Source organism: Poecilia reticulata, linkage group LG10 (genome assembly GCF_000633615.1).
Source record: "Poecilia reticulata strain Guanapo linkage group LG10, Guppy_female_1.0+MT, whole genome shotgun sequence".
NCBI classification, from domain to species: domain Eukaryota; kingdom Metazoa; phylum Chordata; class Actinopteri; order Cyprinodontiformes; family Poeciliidae; genus Poecilia; species Poecilia reticulata.
This window is the reverse complement of record NC_024340.1, coordinates 13,957,293-13,976,583: the sequence shown is the minus strand read 5'-3', so window position 1 is coordinate 13,976,583 and position 19,291 is coordinate 13,957,293. Positions and strand designations below refer to the sequence as shown.

The window sequence follows — 19,291 nt, the reverse complement described above, 5'->3', positions numbered from 1 at the left end:
TATATATATATATATATGTTTGTTTGTTTGTTTTTTGTTTCAGAAAAAAATAACTTAATGTAATTTTTTTCCCTTAATCTTTCAATTTGAGACTATGTTGCTGCAACAAGAATTTGTAGTTTTTTTTACACACCTCAACCAGGGATCAATAATTGTACATTTCTATGTTTCCAACAGTGTTAAGAAAAACATCCAACTCTTCTTTAAACGCTTAGGACAACCAAATCAGTATCGAAAATGTTAAACCAACTACAAACATTTTTTTAGAATAAAACATTTATTTTTATGATATGCATGTTTTTTTTGTTTTTTTTCCTGGCATAAATTCTCTCTGTGGGACGCCTGCGGGGTGTTTTTCACAACACACATTTGTACATATTGTTCCCAGGGCTTTTGTATTTAGATATTGCATTGAGGAAAGTCCCAGACCCACCTGGCGGGCGCCGGCGAGCTCAGGGGCCGTTTAAAGCGGCTCTGCGGTAAAAGCGGCTTCGATGGATGCTGTTAGCAGAAGTGCCGAGCCGAGGCGTTTGTTTCATCCTGCTTTATTGCTGTTGTCACTTGTTTTTAATGAAAGTGGAGCTCAGCTGAAGAAGAAGAAGGGGAATTTATTTGCAGGGATGCACCTTTGCAGGACGAGCTTTGATTGCTCTGCCCATTGTGTGTGTGTGAGAGTGTGTGTTAGTTACAGGACATTTGATTTAAAAAAGCCTGAGACCTGTTCACCTCTCTTTGATCAGATACATTTATTTGTGACGTTGATGTTAAGAACCGCACAACTACTTTTGTTTCAATTTGGTTGAATGCTCTTGAAAAGCCTTAGATGGTGGATTGTATATTTGTTGGATTGAAGTAAAGAAATGCATACGTGTGTGTGCAACAGGCTAAATCATATCAGCTGCAGAAGGTGAAAAAGTAACGAGGCATGTAAAAAGCAGGGATGTGCATGAAACAGTGTGTTTACTGTATGCCTCAGGGCGCCTCCACATCTGCATCCGCTTGTTTACAGAATGCGTGTCTCTGTGGTCACATTTATTATGTGAGTCTGCTTATTGATGGAGCCTGTGTGATCCTGTGTGATCCTGTGTGATCCTGTGTGATCCTGTGTGATCCTCAGGAAACTCATTGAAAAGTATTCATGCCCCTAGAAATGTTTCAAAATTGTGTCACTTCACTACCACCGAACTTGATGAACCAACACAAACTAGTGCACATGGAGTCGAAGGAAGAAAGACTAATAGTGCAATTTTCTCTTAGAAACCTCCCCCCCCCACCCAAAAGACTGAGAGTTCATGACTAATCATTGTTCTATCAGCAGATTCTCTCTTTCAGGTAGACTGAATTACAAATTGCAGTTATGGACTTTTTTATGTTTTATCTATCACATAAAATCCCTCTTAAACATTAAAGTTTGTGAAAAAACATTAAAAAGTTCAATGGGTATGAATACTTCTAATTGTTTACCTATCATGTGCTCACATGTGATATGTCTTTACTTTCAAACAAGAATGTCTGTTGACCTCTAGTTACAAGTACTTGTAGTTACAAAGTAAAACCCAGTAGGACCTTTTTGGGTTGTTATGTACAAAAAGTCAAAAAGATGCTTCTGCATCACTAAAGGACCAATATTTTTGTCCCTCCACTAACTGGATGCAAACACACATTGTGGTTTTACTCTTAGTTAAAGTCTACTCCCCAGATAGTGGCTGTCCAATCATAACTTAGCAACATTAAATTAGCATGGCAGGTCTGTCAAGCTTCACTTTCCCCCAAATGCACAATTGGTGTGCGCTGAGCCTGGGATAATGACTCTCCACAAGAGTGGACGGATGAAATTCGTTTTTATCTAACGCACAGGGTTGGTATTTTTCAGGCTCGCAAAAGCTGGTTTTAGCTGCCAGTGGCATTTGTTATTCCCAGAAATCCAGGTGCTTCTTTGCTTATCTTAATTTTCTTTTATGAGTTTTTTTGCAATAAAAGACACACAATTTTAGGGGAGCAATTAAAAACGTTAATGGAGATGTAAATATAAAAAAACTTATTCAATTGTAAAATTAAATATATAGCATGCAAATGCAAATATTTCTATCACATTTTCCATTTATTGCTTCAACTTAGTTAATTAAATAGCACTGTGTGTTGATGTGAGTCATTTTGTAAATGGTAAACAGATTAAGTTTATATTTCTAGTTGTGCTGAATCATTACACTAGAATCACATTTATGAGGTGGCGTTTATAAAATTACACAGTTAAAAATTAGCAGCAATAATTTGGGTTATTTAACTTGTAAAAAGAGGGAAAAAAGGGTGTTCTTTTCTGAGTTATATTTTCATCATGTTTTCCAATCATTTGTAAATTTTGTAGTTCCAAACTAAATATTTAATTTGGAAGCTAAATATTTTTTTAACCAACTAAAGTATATATTTAACTCTGAGTCAGCTACAAAATTGCTAAATATTTAGCTAACATGCATTTATAATGGTTTATTCTTTACTTGAATATTCAGTGTAGTACAATAAATGAGGAGAGAAAACAGTGATAAAGATGTGACATAAAACGATTCAAAAGCTGGAGTTTATAAAGACCCAGCTTTTAATTTTGGTAGTTCACTTCCAGTTATCAGCAAGTAAATTTTCATTCACTTCCGTCTGACCTATTTATTTGGCTCAATATTTAGCTTCAAATTAAATATTTCACCTGTTAACCAAATATTTAGTTTGAAGATAAATGTTTAATTGGCTAACAAAATATTCAGCTGGTTAACTAAATATCTAGCTTCAAACTAAATATTTCATTATTGAACTAAAACATGACATACTATTTAAACATATTTGCACAAATTCTGTGCTTTAAAATAGTGTTGGTGAAAACAATGTAAAAACTATTTTTATGCAGAAAATCTCACTCTAATATGAGGTTAATGAGTTGTTTGACCCTGTACAAAAATGTAGTTTTTTATGACACAAAAGTAATCTAAACAATTTACAGATTTACAAGGAAAGTTGTTGCAAATTATCGAGAAAGCACTCTGAACTATGACAATAACAGACTTTTTTAGACCACAAATATTTTTATCCCACAAAAATGCATCAGACTCAGCGAGCAAGCTTTCTCTGCTTTATCATTTGTGACAGATATGAAAAAACATAAACTCTGTGTGCAAATCCAAGTGAATGAAATGTGTGTTTCATTCAAGCTGCAAACCGGGCGTTATGTAATGAAGGATCATGGGAGCACAGACGTGTTTGTGAGCTCATACACGCTGAGGCTAACATAAGAGCAGAGCTACAGAAGCCTGTGACTCACTGCCAACCTGTCCTCCATGACAGTTAATGAGCTGTGTCTGCTTTCTCTTTCTGTCTTTTTCTGCTGCATCCCATCTTCTGTTTTATTGAAAAAGCTATAAAACAGAGTGAATCTCTCTCCTTCTGCCCTTTACTTGATGGGTATTAAATGAACTGTTGTGGCAGAAAATAAGAAGGTGGGTTTTAAGCTTCCCCTCATCTCTTGTAGTTTTTTTTTTTTTTTTTTTTGCATCATCCACTTCAAGAAATGTCAGGGAAATTATGACATCGCTCTGCTCACCTCCCCCCTGCCACACAGTGAGAGGACCTTCATGGAGGGATTTTGAACAAAGCCAGGGTGCGAGGGACTTGAGTTAGGCCTGCAGAGCCCTTCTGAGAGAAAACACTCTGATAATGTAACACCAGGTGGTTTTATGGATAAACTCTCAGACATATCAGAGCTTGTACTCTGCGGGTTTGTGCAGGCTTCATACATCAGACAGATACAGCCAGGTGCCTCCCCAGGGCATGCTATTCACCTGAAGTCCATTTGTCTTGAAGTGTGTTTACTCCCAGCCTGTTTCTCCTTTCAGTTGGTCAAACTTGTAGGATGGTTGAAATCTCATCGGAGGGCAAAGGGTTGATTTTCTGTCAGAAACAAAGTTTGTATAAACTGCAACCCACAGTTGATATTGTTGTAATTTTGGATCTGTGGAAAAAGAAGTAGAAAAAAAAGTACAAATATGCAAAGCAAAGATGCATTTGCTCTACAAATTTAATTAGTTCACAGTCTATTTCAAGCCAAATGGTTTCTGTTCTTAATGCTTGAGTCAGTTTCAAAATATCGTTTTTTGTGTAACCACATTTACTTAAGAATAACTGCAGTTTCAAACAAATTCTTTACAGATGTAATTTTGAGCCAATTAAAAAAATAAGTGCAATTCAAGTCTATAGTTCATTTTGAATTTGGCTTCTTCCTAATACATAAAAAGCAGTTTAAGATAATTCAATAAACAATAGTCATTTTGTTCATATCTTCTACCTTCTTACTTTAATTACATTCAGTCAGATTTGTGTTGTGTAAACATTTTGCTCAACAAGTTTCTGTTGCACAACTTGAAACAAACTCCGTGAATTTCATGTCATCTTGTTTCAATTCATCTGTGTAACTTTACCATTATACCATCTCACTATCCTGTAAGTAATATCTGCTTTCTAATTGGATGCTGTACATATAACTCACATGAAGAGTGACTGCCTCAGGCAAACTTTAATGATTTATTTCCTCTTTTAACCGTACTTCTACAACCTACTCCATGCCTTAGCCACAGTTGTGTTTCTGCCTGTGTATCTGTGTGTGTGTGTCTGTGAATGACTCTGACATGATATTTCTCCCCCTTGGCCTCGAGCGTTCGTCTGACTGTGACAGGAAGAGTAATTGGCCATCAAAATAATCCAGACCCCTTCCTTCATTCGCAGCCAGCCCCCGGCAAGTGGAATTAGACATCGCGTTGAGTCAGGGACGTTAAACACAAACTCTGTGTCCATGTTTTGTAAGTGTGTGTGTGTGGCTGTGTGTTCGCAGGAGGCGTAGTCTGACCTTAAGTTACATCATCATGTATCAGAGGTTGACAGTGATGCAGCCTGTTCACTCATTAAACATTTAATTTTGTCATGCAAGGCCACATTTTTACCTCACAAGGTATGAAATAAATATAAAGCACATCAATGTGAAGACAAGCTGGCAAAGTTGTTTGCTGTTCACAGTTAGATACGTTATATCAGCTGAATAGACTGTTATACATCACTTTTGATTTAAAAACCACTCATTAATAGATAAAAAAATCTTCTTGTAAGAGAATGGTGCATGGTCAGGATTTTATGCACATATAGTCTGGTTATATGCAAACAATTTAGGTCACTTTGCAACTTAAAGCAAAGTCATTTTTCAGACATGCTAACATGTCATAGAGTAAAACCCAAAGACTTCTGAAACAATGCAACCATATCACATAGATGCAGAGGTTTACCTCTCAGGAGCCTGAGATGCTGCCTCGTATTAAGCACACACAGCAATAATGTAGCTCCTCTCCGACCAGATGGCAGCTGGAATTGTTTTTGTCAGAAAAGCAAATCAGCATTTTTAAGGAAAAAATTAACAGAGCTTTAATGGCACCAAATTATCAGTGTTTAAAGCTACAGGAACCACTAAAGCAATCTGGAAAACTCTTTGAAACAGATGTGCACATTAGAGCTGCAGTTACAAGCTTTGACTGTTTGTTAAATCTGATTTCTGTGTATTCCTTCACTTTGAAAGTAACTAACTGCAACAGATTTTCCTTATTTTAGATTTTTGCATGGATGAAGTTACACATATACAGTCATGTTGAGTGTATTTGCATCTTATTTTGTTGTCTTTTCTAAAGTTAGTAGTGAAGCTCGCTGTCAGTCCAGTGCCTATGGATTAGGAAGTAGAAATAAATGGCACAGAGTCCAAGAGCAGAGAGACATTCAAGTCCCATCTAGGGAAAAGAGAAGAAAATGGTTGTTAATGGTACAAATTAAACATTCTACCCTTAAAAAAGAAAAAAACAGAAGAAAAAAAAACTTTGTAGATTTATTTCTTAATTTTAATTATTCAATAACCCAACGCTCTATACCATGTTTGTTTTGTTGATTGCTGACAGAAAGCCTGGAATCAAACACATCTGGTAAGAGACAGAGAATGGATTATAACCCTGATGGTTGAAAACCGAAGTCTGCTTCTTTATATCGTGTTCGCTGATAACAACAGTAAAGTTTGTGTAGTGGACATCAGTATTCACAGCGGTTAAGGACCACAATCACCCATGAATAGCTAAAAGAAATTTTAGCTATCTCTATTCCCTTTAAGAAAATGGATATATGAAATCTGCCATATGAAAATCTGTTTGTTCATTGCTTTCATCTTCAAAATGATGAGTGATCAGTTTTGTTACCTTAAGCTTGGTATTAAAACTGAACAGTAATATTTCTTTTGAGTCAACCTCCGTGTTCCTCTCTGCCGCTCTCGTCCACCAGGTAATCCTGTTTTTGTTTGTTCAACTTGGAAATCCAATGATTCAGTGAAGTGTGTTGTTTTTCTGCTCACCGTCGCTGTAACTCACTCATCTGTAAACTACCTTCAGAGCCTCATTTGATCCCTGAGAGAAGAAAGTAACTGAACTATTTTTGAACCAACACTATTTTTGAACAATTGTAGTTTCGTATTTTGATTGAAATTTATTTTGTCGCCATTAGTTTCCTTATTTGTTCTGAAGTGTTTTACAAGTCACCCGGCTCTCAGCGGGCAAATGTTTTGACGTTGTCAGGTTTGTTTGGAGGTTTTTACTTGTTCATTCAGCCATTATTTCAGTCTGTTTTTATAATGTCAGACAGCTACTTTAGCTTTGTTTACTTCCTGCAGCCTCTTGTCGACTGAACTCCGCTTTTATCATTGATGCTGTTTCCGTTTATGATCACACATGAGCATTTCTCTTAAAGAGACATCTTCACACCTCAACACCAGAAGCCAAACATGCACCGAAGAGAATGAAATCTGCTGTGCTTAAGAAAAATAAACCAAATGAAATGAATTAATAAAATACACATGTACACTAATAGGCCATTTTATTAGGTATATTTGACTACTATGTATTTCTATTTGCATTTCAGCAAGGTCTCAGAAATGCTCCTCTGAGATTTTTGGTTTGTGTTGCTTGTATGCATTCAGAGTTGCAGGTTGCATAGCTGCAGCAACAGAGATTGTTTCTGCAAATAATCTAGCAGGATAACAAATGTGTGAGAGTTTTTTTTTAAGTTCAGCAAATATTGCAATCAACTTTTCTAATCAATTGAAACTGATTAATTGAATCATGTTTATTTGTTTGAAGACATACTCATGTTACGTATTCTTGCTTTACGATCTTGAAGAAATGTGTTGCTTTTTCTATTTTGAGGCAAACTTCAATCTTCACTTACTTCTAATATCTTGTTTAGTTTTTGGTACATTTTTTTGAGCCACTGTGCTTCACTTTAAAACAATCAAATGTTTCATGACTGAGTCATTATTTAGGTATTTTTCCTTTAATTTTTCAGGTTTCAGTCAGAACAATACACTTAAGTTTTAAAGCCTTTTCCAAAAGTGTCACAAATCAACTCAGGACATTTAGTGCATTAAAATGTGGGAGAGGAATGAACAGTGGTCCTGTGCTGAAACTGATCCTCCTGGTTTTCTTATGATCATCAGTGTAAATGATACCTAATAAAGACCAAAGCAAAGCCATCTTAATGGCCTGTTCAATGTTTATTCTCCAAATGAACATTTGTGTCGATAAAAACAGTCAATCAATACATATAAACCTGCATCTAATCTCACTTCTTATTTTCTTTTTCACTCTGTGTCATTTCTGCAGGACCCCCTGTCAACGTAACCTGCAACATTTTTATCAACAGTTTTGGCTCCATTGCTGAAACAACAATGGTAAGCTTATTTATTATCACTTCCACTTAGCAGCACAGCCTTAAAGCAAAGATTTTCAAACTTGTCACTGGTGTCTGTGTGTGGATTTGGATGCTTAGGCCCGTAATGGAGACAGTCACATCTCACCAGAGCCTCATCTCAGCTCTGGTAATTTTCACTTGAAAAATGAAGTTAATTAAAATGAAGGCTGTGTTGATATTCAGTGCATCCGAAGTTGCATTTTTACAACATTTTGAAAAATTAAAAGCCTTCTGACCTCTCGGTGTTTGGATGTTTCCCCGCCTCACTGGGCCCACATTTCATTTCATTTGAACGAGCGCATCACTGCCGCCACCATTAGCATAACAACACAGCGACTGCAGAGCTGGCGTGTCTTTTTACAAGCAATGAAGGGAAAATTTACACCAGTTCATTACACAGGAAATCCATTAGTATAAATATAACAGAAGCATCAACGTTCACTGAGCAACAAGGCTCAGAGCAGACATGCTGTGTGTGGTGGTTTGCAAAAACAAGCCACTGTCACCCGCCTGAACCCTGAGAAATTTCTACATTTTTCCAATGAAAGCAGTAAATCTTTCAGCTGAATAAACCCTCTGCAGGGATTCTGAGGTCGTGACAACTCATACTTCTTGCACATACATTTTTGGGTTCTAGCTCGTCAGGTTGGATTAACAATGTGCAAATGCACAGAAATATTCAAAGAATTTCTTTAAAATTTTATTCAATTTAATTTAGCTTATGCACATAGTGCCAAACTGCAACAGATGTCATCTCAAGGCTCCATGCAGACAATACCTTTCCTATGCAGGTATGTATAATGTAATTATGTAAATATTGAGTTAGGTTCATAACAGTCTGCATTCAAATAGTCACATAAAACATGACTCTTGTTGACAGTTGGTTTGACAATAAGATTAGGAATTACACAGGCTTTTGTCATTTTCTCTCCTGTCATCAACAAAGTTCTCATGCCGTTTGCTGATCTTGGACAAAAAGATGAATATTAGGCAGGTGCAATAAAGGTAAAAAAGTAAGTTAAATAAGTCTCTAGAAATATTGTTGTACAGCAGAGTTTTATTGCATATCACATGGAATAGTAAGTGTAAATGCTATTATATATTGCGTTCGAGTAGTCACTTGATTTTGCTAGAAAACCTGGAGCAACAGAGATGAAGGGTGGCACAAATGAAAGGACAAGCAAAAGCAGAACAGACTATGTGAAAAATGCCTTTGATACAGAGATCAGCAGCACCTTTACCATGTGTCCTTTTCAGTATACCTTCAGATCTGGTCTCAGACTGATAGTTAGCAGCCATCTTTAAGGAATGAGGTTAAAAATCTATTAAGGGCTTTTAAATACTGAAATTATTTATAGTCATAATTCTACATCACAAGCAACAATTGTAATCTGAATCTACTGTTCAGTTTGAAGAAAGAACTGAGTGATTAATACCTGATACTTGTCCCTCTGTAAGTAATTTGCTTGTTAGCTGTTCTGACTGGCTGTCAACCACTGAGCCACTGGGAATGCAGCCTCTTTTCCATATCACCTGTTCAAAAAGCACTTTTTGCGAGTTGAATTGCTTAAATACGCATCCTTGAATTTCTGTGTTTTAGGAAATTTTAAATGTATCGGAGCCCTAAACACACACTAAAGATAAAGAGAGACAAGAAGGGCTTTTGGAAGCATTGATTTGTTCATGGAAGAAATTACACATTTAGCTCATTAGTGTCGGCAAATAGTTAAGCAGATAAAAACATCCAAAGCAAACTGAAGACTGGCTTTTAAAATGATAACATATCACCTTTGATCATCTTTCTAAATTCCCACATTAAACCTGAGTTTGGCCTGAAGCTGAAGGCCAGTTTAAGTATAAACTGCTGTGTAAAAACTGTCCTCTTAACGTTGATAAAAGGACACACACAAGGCGGTGCTGCCGGTGAAGAACAGTGATCGATGGATTCAGTAGAACGGCGCAGTGCTTGTTGAAGTACCGACGCAACACGGCTTCATTTCTGCTTCAGCACTCCCACTGCTTCTTCACTCTGCCTCATCCTTCTTCCTCCACCTCTTCTGCTTCCCTCATTTCTCTGCTTTCTTCTCCCCATTCAAGCGTCATGCGTGTGTTACGTCTCTTTAGGTGGAGAACTTCAAACATCCCTTTGTGTTTAATTTACAAAAAGAAAAAAAAAATACCTCGGACATAGTAAAAGAAAAATTCTGGAAATGCTGCAAAATGATGAAAATGTTGAAGCAAAATTGAATGAAAAGCTCATATTAAACCAATAATTATTTGAATTCATCAAAAATGTGATGTTTAGGACTAATTTACTGTGTCATTAAAAATAAGACATGTTTGAAGTCCAAACTTTAAAATACATTTAGCATAACCACAATGTTAAAGCTATCACTGAGCGAATATTTTAAAATGCCGTCTACCTTCTAAAAAGAAAGTAACTTTCCACCATATTTTATTAAAAATCAGCCTTTTATTATTTGCAAATATAAAATTTTAACATGGAGTAAGACATATAACTGTTCCAAGCAATTATATGGAAATAAATGTGTTTTTATTTGTTACTGTAAAGTATCTGTAAAAATTTCCTTATTTAAATCTTTACAGATATTTATTTACCATTATTAATTGATAAAAAATAAAACAAAAAAATGTCATTAAATGTATTCAAACGATCATAAAATTTTAAGCCCAAAATTGAGCTATACTATGTTTTCTTTTCTTGTATGTCTGCAAAAACAAGAACATTTTATATGTTTTTTTTAGAGAATATTAAAAAAATATCTTCACATGAAAAACACCTAAAGCTGTAAATAATCTACAAACTATAAATCATACAATTGTATTAATTAAATCATAAACTTGGATGATGTTGTCACAAACATTAAACCCAAACTGATGATTTCAGATTATGACCTTCCCCGGTCAGTCTAGGTTAACTGTGCCAGTGTTTACTGAATGATCAGGCTTCTCATTTACTAAAATCCCATAATGATCCAGAGAAAAGTTTGCTCTCCGGATCCCTCTGTAAATTTACTTGACATCCCGCTGTGCTGCCGGCAAACTGTGGCTCCATCTGAGGCCAAACAGGAAAAAAAAAAGGCATATTTCTGCCTCGCTGTCGTAGCCGAGCAGATGTGCTACCATAATGTGCGAAGCTCCATATCCTCCTCCTCCTACCTGAGCAGACTCCATCCAGGAGGCCGACAGGATGTTATGACAGGCGTGGAATTAGAATATGGCTGCAGATTTTTCTGCAGTTGTTGTTGTCAAAGGAAGCACACGGAAAAGAAGAGGAGGATTGTAGTCCTTTATGCGTGGTTTACTGCCTGAGTTTAATGCATGCTGAAATGAGTTTGGTATTGTGTAAGTACAGCAATTCCTCTGCTAATGGCTCCGCCGCAGCATTCCAATGGGGGATCATTTTACTATGTATTTTAACAGTCCAATGGCCTTATGTCACATCCTTAGATGGACGGGTTTAATACAGATCTGCTTCAGTGTCAATAACATTTTTAATAACCCGATTACTCAAATGAGTCATCAGCTCTGTCGAAAGCCAAACTCCAGCATGAAATCAGCCATTTTTCACTAATATTACTTTCCCCTCATTAGAATGCCAAATTACTTTTTGCTCATTTGAATTTTGGAGTGGAGCGCCATTCGTTTCCTGACTTCTGGCCAACGTGTTTACTGTTCATCCATCTGCAGCCATGACAAGCCTCTGTTCAATGAGGCTCCATGCAGAGCCGAACATGTGCAATGTGTTCGGGTGAGAATAGAGATTTCATTGTATGGAAAAGCACAGCAGTATACTTTTCCAGCATAGACTTGATACAGTTATGTTCTGAAAAATAATGCAGGTCGGAGCTGCAAATTTAGTCACTTAGTCACTGATGCCGCTCAAGCTGCTCTCTCAAGCTGAAAAGTTACTTGTTCTGTGTATTTCAATGTACTAAGATATTTGCACTAGAAACTTGACAAAAATACTTGGTAGGATTCTGTGATTTATCGTATCTGCTATGACTTCCCTTCTCCTTTTTGTCGATCGAACACATAGAGTGACGTTCCAATAAAACAGAACATTTTGTGGTTGTGACTTAAAATGTGAAAAAGTTCAAGACCTCTGAATTCTGTAGCAAGGTTCTGTGTTTCTCTCGTTTCTTTGAAGATTAAGAATGTTTTTTTCGTTGTTTTGAGTGACTCTACTGCAGCCGTTTCTACTTAGCTATTTGTTCCTGAGCTGAAATCAAACTGCAGGCATCTTAGTGACTGATGACGCTGGAATAAGCCCACAGCTCTCCTTCGTTCTTCCCTCCATCAGCACACACTCCTCATCTCTGCAGCGTCTTAGGTTATTTGTCACTTTCTCAAGCAGAAAAAAAGGTGACTCATTTAGAAAAGGTCGAGCTCATTTGTTTCATGTGAGATATTTGGTGTAATAAACAGTGATAAACAGAGAAGGAGCCTGGCCGAGGCTGTTGCGGCGCACACATGTTCAGCTCAGCGGCTGATTGCTTCTTGAAATGCCACCTGCTGGGGCTGCTGGCGTGGCCGTACCTAGTCGCTGCGATGGCTTTTTTCTGCTACGCCACACAGTTTAATGACAGCCCAAGCAGCCAGGCTCCATATTCCGAGAATAATTGACAATTAGAGAGATCGAGGGGCAAACTGAATGCCAATTCCACACAGAAGAGACCTGGACTCTTATTGTGAAACAGAGAATGAAGAATGGAGGGTTATACAATAAAGCTCAGAGGGAGCTGCAGTTAATATGCTATAGCTGGATCGACTGGCCTGCACACATACAAAACAAAGAGACAAAGAAAGGACATAAAATACAAACCAAAAACCTTTACTGTATGTCTTCTGGCAGCAGCCGAAGTGATCTCATAAAGGATAAAGAGGTGCTTTACTGCAGACATTATAAACGTCCGATCCTATTCCAGCTCTGGCTCTAAGCCCCCAAACAAATCTTTAATTGAATGTTGGAGTAATAAGAAATAACATGAAGTAACAGCTAGTGCATTGATCAAAGTCCTAATGCTGTTAAAAGTTCTGCATGCAGGAAAATGTAAAAATTGATCCATTCAGAGGGAAAAGTCAAACATTTCTCTCCCTCCACCAAAGATCCTCTGGGTGATCCAGAGGTATTTCCGGAGCACAGCCGCTTGTTTGCCCTGGGATTCTCCAGAATAAACGTCTCTGTCACGTCACAGTCTGGAGCTCTAAAAAGTTTAATGTCATCTAGATCCTTGTAATCGAGGAAACTGGAACAAATGCATCTGAATTTGCAAAAAGCTAACCATGACAAAGTGGCTAAAGGACATATGTACTCCTTTGATGCATTGTGGTCATAGTGGACAATCCTAAGTTATTTGACTCCACTGGGCCACTTGGCATACTGCCACCTAAAGGATGGGGGGTGCAAGTTCAACTGAAAATTCTGAGCATTTCAAGATCATCTTGACAGAGTTTTTATAGTTTTATGTCCTCAAAAAATAGCTGGTACATCAGCTAAAAACTAAGCAGTACTCTAAGTGTTAAAATGTTGAAACACTTCTTTAATGTTGGGAAGAAAGTAAAATTAAAATGGACATCATGCAGCCTCAACAGTATGCTATTTTTCTTGAACATACTTCAATAAAGGCAAATGTTTCTGATGTAAAATATATATATTAGACTAATTTGCAAGCTTTTCTGCTAAAAACATTTTTGCAGTTTCTTTATTTAAAGATCTGAAGTGCAGCAAATGTTATAGGATACTGGCAGCTAATTGTAAAATCAGGTACACATAGCTTGTGTAAAAACCTTATTGTTTCCTCTTTGTGATATTTTAAACTGATCATCAATTTTTAAGTTCTCCGGTTGCTTCCTGCTAATTTTCAGTTCAGAACCTTTATCATCTACTGACCAAAAGCCTTTTGAAAAATTACAGAAAGTTCAGACTGCTTAGAACAAAAGTGTACAAAGTTTTTGCGTGACATAAAAAAAATGTGTGCAAGCTGAAATAGCCGGAGGTGCTTTCATCCATAATTTCTAACTTTTAAAGACCAAACATGTATCATCTTATCTAAAACTTTGCTTGACATAAATCACCCTACCATAGAAGAAACCAGCCTCTTTTTCTGATTCATCTAACCCTCGACGTGTTGTCACAGTCTATCTCCCCGTCTGTGTTTGGAAGACTAAAGAAGCAGCAGCTCTGTGACCTTCAACTGCCAGGTCTCACATCCATCTGCTTGTCTGCTGTGTATGCCTCTATTTCTGTCAGCCACCTTATTTTTGGCTCAGCCTCCCGTGACTGCTTTCTAACCAAAGCAGAGATGCACAACTTCTGCGGTATTTCTTTTGTTGTTTCGTCAATTAAGATCAAGAAGCGATCAGAAGGGAAATAAGTTTACAAAATGGCCATGTGATGATGTATTTTATTGGGAAACTATTCCTGTTGCAGCCCAAAGTGATACACCTCTGTGATCAGTGAAATATCAAACATATATGGATGAACACCCATGAGTGCCTTCTCATCCAGGCGTGAAATCCTGCCCATCACTCTGTCGCTCCAACGTTTGGTTTCTGTCGATGCCGTATTCCATGTGGAGCTGTGGCATCTTGAGTCAGCAGTGCAATGACCTATGAGAAGCTGTTTTCCCCTCCTTTTCCCTCGTCGTCTCCTGTTCTGGTTTTATAGAGAACATCTCCCTGTGGACGCATTTACAACCTTCTTTTCAAGGGTGTACGCTTTGTAACTTTTGGCATAATTAAATGTTTCTGCCAAATCAATTTCTTCTGAGAATGTTGCTCTTGTAGCAGAGGGGAGGATATCATGTTGTGTTGCTCACATTTTGTCTTTCTTTCATCTGATATTTTTCTTGCATCTTTGCAGAGATTGTTTTCTAGATCCTTCTTTTAAATGCAGCAACTTCACAAATAACATAACAAGAGAAATCACCGCATGATTCCAAAGATATGTCCAACTATGCTTTAGATGTGAATAAGTTACTAGAAGTAGCTTTGCTAAAAAATACTTGATGCAAATGATGAATAAAATTAAATTTTATGTACTGAGAAAGAGAACATTTGACATAATAGCCATTTTTCCAGTTTAAGATAAACAACACAAACCAGAGCTCAGACTAAACTCAAGGTGGAAGGATCAACGTTTTAGGATTAGAACCATTATCAGAGCAAAGTGGATAATCTTGTAGCCCTACAGCAAGAACATACTGCTTTCAAATCTAATTTGCACATTCTTCACGTTTTGCTGCCAGTTTTGTCAGGGAACTCCAGTCCTTCAAGATCCACAAACATGAGCAGGGATTTTAAATTGTCCTTGGGTGTGGATGTCACATCGGTTTTTCATAAATTACAGCTTTTCTTACCCATAAACCATTTTTTTCTCCCTCTCTTTAACCATTTGACGTCCATCATATTTTCCTTCTGCTTGCAGGACTACAGAGTGAACATTTTCCTGAGGCAGCAGTGGAACGACCCCAGGCTGGCTTACAGCGAGTATCCCGACGACTCGCTGGATCTCGACCCCTCCATGTTGGACTCCATCTGGAAACCTGACTTGTTCTTCGCCAATGAGAAGGGGGCCAACTTTCACGAGGTCACTACAGACAACAAACTCCTACGCATCTCTAAAAACGGCAACGTGCTCTACAGCATACGGTCAGTGGAGGACGTACCTGGTGCTTCAGACGTTAAATCCCATCCTTTTATGTATGTCACGGTTTTTATTAGGATTCTAACCCTGCCGAGCGAGCGAAGGCCATGCGAGGCATGACTGTTCGCCTGCTCCCAGTGGAGCAAAGAACCTGATTGTAATGGTACAGATTTTTTACGGTTTGCTATTATTCTTATTCACTACGACATGCTGGGTGGAAGAACCAGGAGCCACTGGAAAAAAATAAAAAAAAGCTGGTCTGGTAGGAAAACCGAACCGTTACTCAGGTATAAAAATGCACACCATCCAGTACCTAGGAGGCGCTATTGTGAAGGACAATGTGTTTTTGCGAATAACTCCTAGACCATAAGGTCATCGGTCAAAAACTTTATATCAGCTTAATCACTGTATGATTCTGGATCACATGACTTGGGCCACTCTCTGAATACTGTGGTAAATCGTATCAAAAACACAACCTACTTTAGATTATTCCTCATACATTATAAACTGGATTAGTGTCAGACTGTGTTGTAAGTTACAACACAGTATAGAAAAAAATTACATCTTTTTGATAATTGAGCAAATGATGCAACAGCAAACATCTTACCACTGACTACCACAAGCGTTAATTCTGGCAGTGATGTCATGCCTTAACGACAGCAAACATGACATTTAAAGAAGGCACTTTTCATTCTCAACAATTTTACAAATTCTTAACAAGATGGTCTTTGAACAGCGAAGAAATAATAAAGAAAGTTTGAACATAAAACAGCAATATTATATGTGAATTTTAGCATTGTATTGAAATATTAATAAGCTTTAACCTGACAGAAAAATGTTTCCCTCTTAAAAATGTTCCATTTCAGCATTTAGAGCAAAATGATAAAGTCTCTGCCACATTTCAATTGATTTGACCAAGACTGAAAAACTCCAAGCGTAACCAATAAAACTGAAGTTATGGCTTGAACAGATAGTTGTATATTTTCTGTCAAAACAAGCTAATAAATACAGAAACCCACTGCTCCATTGCATTGCACCTTGCCCCGTCCAAAACGGCGTACAAAGCTAGCAGCCCAATTCCATTCGTTGCATTTTTGGTTTCATATTTCACCACGGGTTTGATTCTTCCATAATGCTTATCGCATTGTGGGCCTGTTTTGTGCTGGGCCGAGGACATTTTCAGTCTGTAATTATCTGCAGAACTCATAAATGAAATTATACCAGGTCATAAAAGGCATCAAGCTGCACTCTGGGACTCTCTGCGGCAATATCTAATAGACTGCTGATGCTGAAATATTTCTCCATCATATTTTCAAGGTTATCTTGGTCTTATTTTTGTTTGTTCTTTCGCTCTTATTCATTATTTCAGAATCTCCGACAGTCAAACTGTAACATGCATCTCGCAGCTTAAACTATTCGAAATCAGGAGGCTGTTTTATGTAAAACTGAAAAAAATATATTATTTTGGCATTTGTCACACACAGCGACCGGTTTTTGTTTATTTGATCAGTTATGATTCCTGTATGCACTACAACCCAGTTGCCATAGCAATATAACAGGATAATTGTGCATGTATTTGGGGTATTCTAGCTATATTTTGTGTTACAAATATCCCCATGTTATTCCCATGTCTGCTTGTTTTTTACTGGATCTTAATTTTTTAAATTTAAATCCAGGAAATGTATCAGAAAGTTTAGAATGGTTATCATACTTCTAAAAAATATATGACCAGATCTGTTGTTGTACTAGGAGGTTAAATTGGTTAAGGTTGGTTGGAAACTTTTTTTCACTTTTTTAATGAACAAGGAGCATTGAGGGAAACCAAGAAATCGAATTCTCTTGTGATAATTTAATCAGGAGTGATTGAAAAAACGTTTGATCCCCTGGTTGGAAGAGATGGTTTTACTGGAACTTTTTTCCTTATTTGGTTTCTTCCTCTCCTCATTTTCCGTGTGGCTTCCTGTCTGAGCCTCGAAGAGTTACAGCCTCCTTCAGCCAACAAACCTTTCAGCCTGTTGGTGTTTCCTCCTACTTGCTTTTACTGCAGCGGCTTGGGGCAGATGAAAAAGCGCAGCAGCAGCCGTGGTAATCTACTCAGTCCTGTTAGTATTCCAGCGGTGCCTCTGATCCGTTATCAACCTCAGCTTTCACCTTCATGTCCAGCAGGAGCAACAGGAAGATTGGTCCTTTATAAATATCGTCAGAGCTCAGAGACATCTCGCGCTCCTCCTCGCCGCCTCTCATTTTTAAACTTGACATGGTCAGAATGAGCCTCTGTGTTGATCAGCTTCATCTCAGATGTGACGAAGCAGCTAAGGATATTAAACCATCTCTGGGGGATGCAGCAGAACGGGGCTGATGTGAATGTTGTTTACTCTGTTTTTGATGTTTATCGCTCCACAGAAAGCTTTCGCTCTGTGGAAAGCGTCGACGCCGCTTTCTGTGTTGAGATGAAAGTGAACCCTCTGAGATTGGATGACCAGGTTTAGATGCAGCCGCTGAGCTGATATGTTGTTCAATTTGTGCAAGTCGAGCGCTGTATCAAAAGCGAAAATTTATGATTGTTCAGGTGTATGACTTCTGAGATCAAATGGATTGTCTATTTTGGACTAAACGCCCCAGAGTTTACCCAATATTTTCTCAAAAAGCAGACGGTAATGTAGGAAAGAAAACACAACTTCCTCTCTCAGACCTGCTTTGGTTATTCCATCCCAGATATTTCCATCCTTACACGGGGAAAACCAATCTGAGGCGTGCCGTGAAAATAAAGTAGCATAAATGTGCATTTTTCCTGATTGTCTGTCAGCTGTTTGCCTTCAGCTTTACTTGTACAAAAATATCTTTTTTTCCCCATGACAAACCGACCTCTTCCAGAGAAAGCAGGAAGTTATTTTCCACGGTAAAAACCTGCTCAACCGGCCACCTCTCTTACTCCGTCTGCTGACTCTGTACAGGTGTTCTAACAGGTTGAAACCAATTAAAGTTAAAGTCTAAACACTGAGTTATTCTACTGTTTGTTTTGAAAATCCCAATACTCATTGACTTGACAAATCATGTGTATTTATGTAATTATAGATTATATGACTATTGATTAGAGGTGTACATTGTTAATTTTATTAATTGTGCTTCTTTAGCTGCAAACAAGGCCAACTTCTGCATACAAACATGAATAAATCCATCTCAATACGTCTACTTTCCAACAGTTTTGATAGTAACACTCAGAGGACCCACACAACCAGAGATCCACCAGCAATTGCAGACTAAAATAAGGACACATACTCCGTTGACATTAGGCGTTTATGTGTTGTAATCAGCAGATAGGAAACCACTAAGGTGAACGTCTTTTGGAGAAAGTGGGACATCTGCGCTGGCTACATCATGTGAGCAAAGCATACTCAGCATCCTGTCAAGGATTTGTAAGGATGTGCAGACGCGGCAGAGTTTATCTGGTACATCAGCCGGACGGGATGGGAATGTTGTCGCAGCGGGTGTCCGGTCGGAGAGAAACAGAAGGACTAGAAAACGAGGCGTCAACTCAGCTTCTCCTAATTGTCATGATGGCAAAGTCTCTGCAGACACGAAAGTGGACCTGGAGTGTTTTTTTTTTTTTTCTCAGCTAAATTTACTTTTGTGTAGAACAAAGTTCAAATTTGAGTTTGAAATGGATCAAAATTAGTTATTTCATAATCTTTGGGTATAATTAAATAATACAGAACCTTTGTTTGCAAGACTCTTTCCCCAATTATCAAGTATAATCTGATGTCCTTCTGTTAACTCACAAAAAAGTGATTTTAGTATAAATTTTATATACCTATA

General features: G+C 37.7%; 1 protein-coding gene across 4 annotated transcripts in view; it reads left to right on the top strand.

The window, feature by feature from the left end:
* The window catches only part of glra1 (glycine receptor, alpha 1), a 122,407-nt gene that overhangs the window by 63,615 nt on the left and 39,501 nt on the right, over window positions 1-19,291 (top strand). For all 4 annotated transcript variants that reach the window (XM_008420834.2, XM_008420837.2, XM_008420836.2 and 1 more), the window contains 2 exons: window positions 7,719-7,786; window positions 15,257-15,480. In XM_008420834.2, coding sequence (XP_008419056.1) covers window positions 7,719-7,786; window positions 15,257-15,480 — 292 coding nt within the window. The remainder of the gene's footprint in view (window positions 1-7,718; window positions 7,787-15,256; window positions 15,481-19,291) is intronic.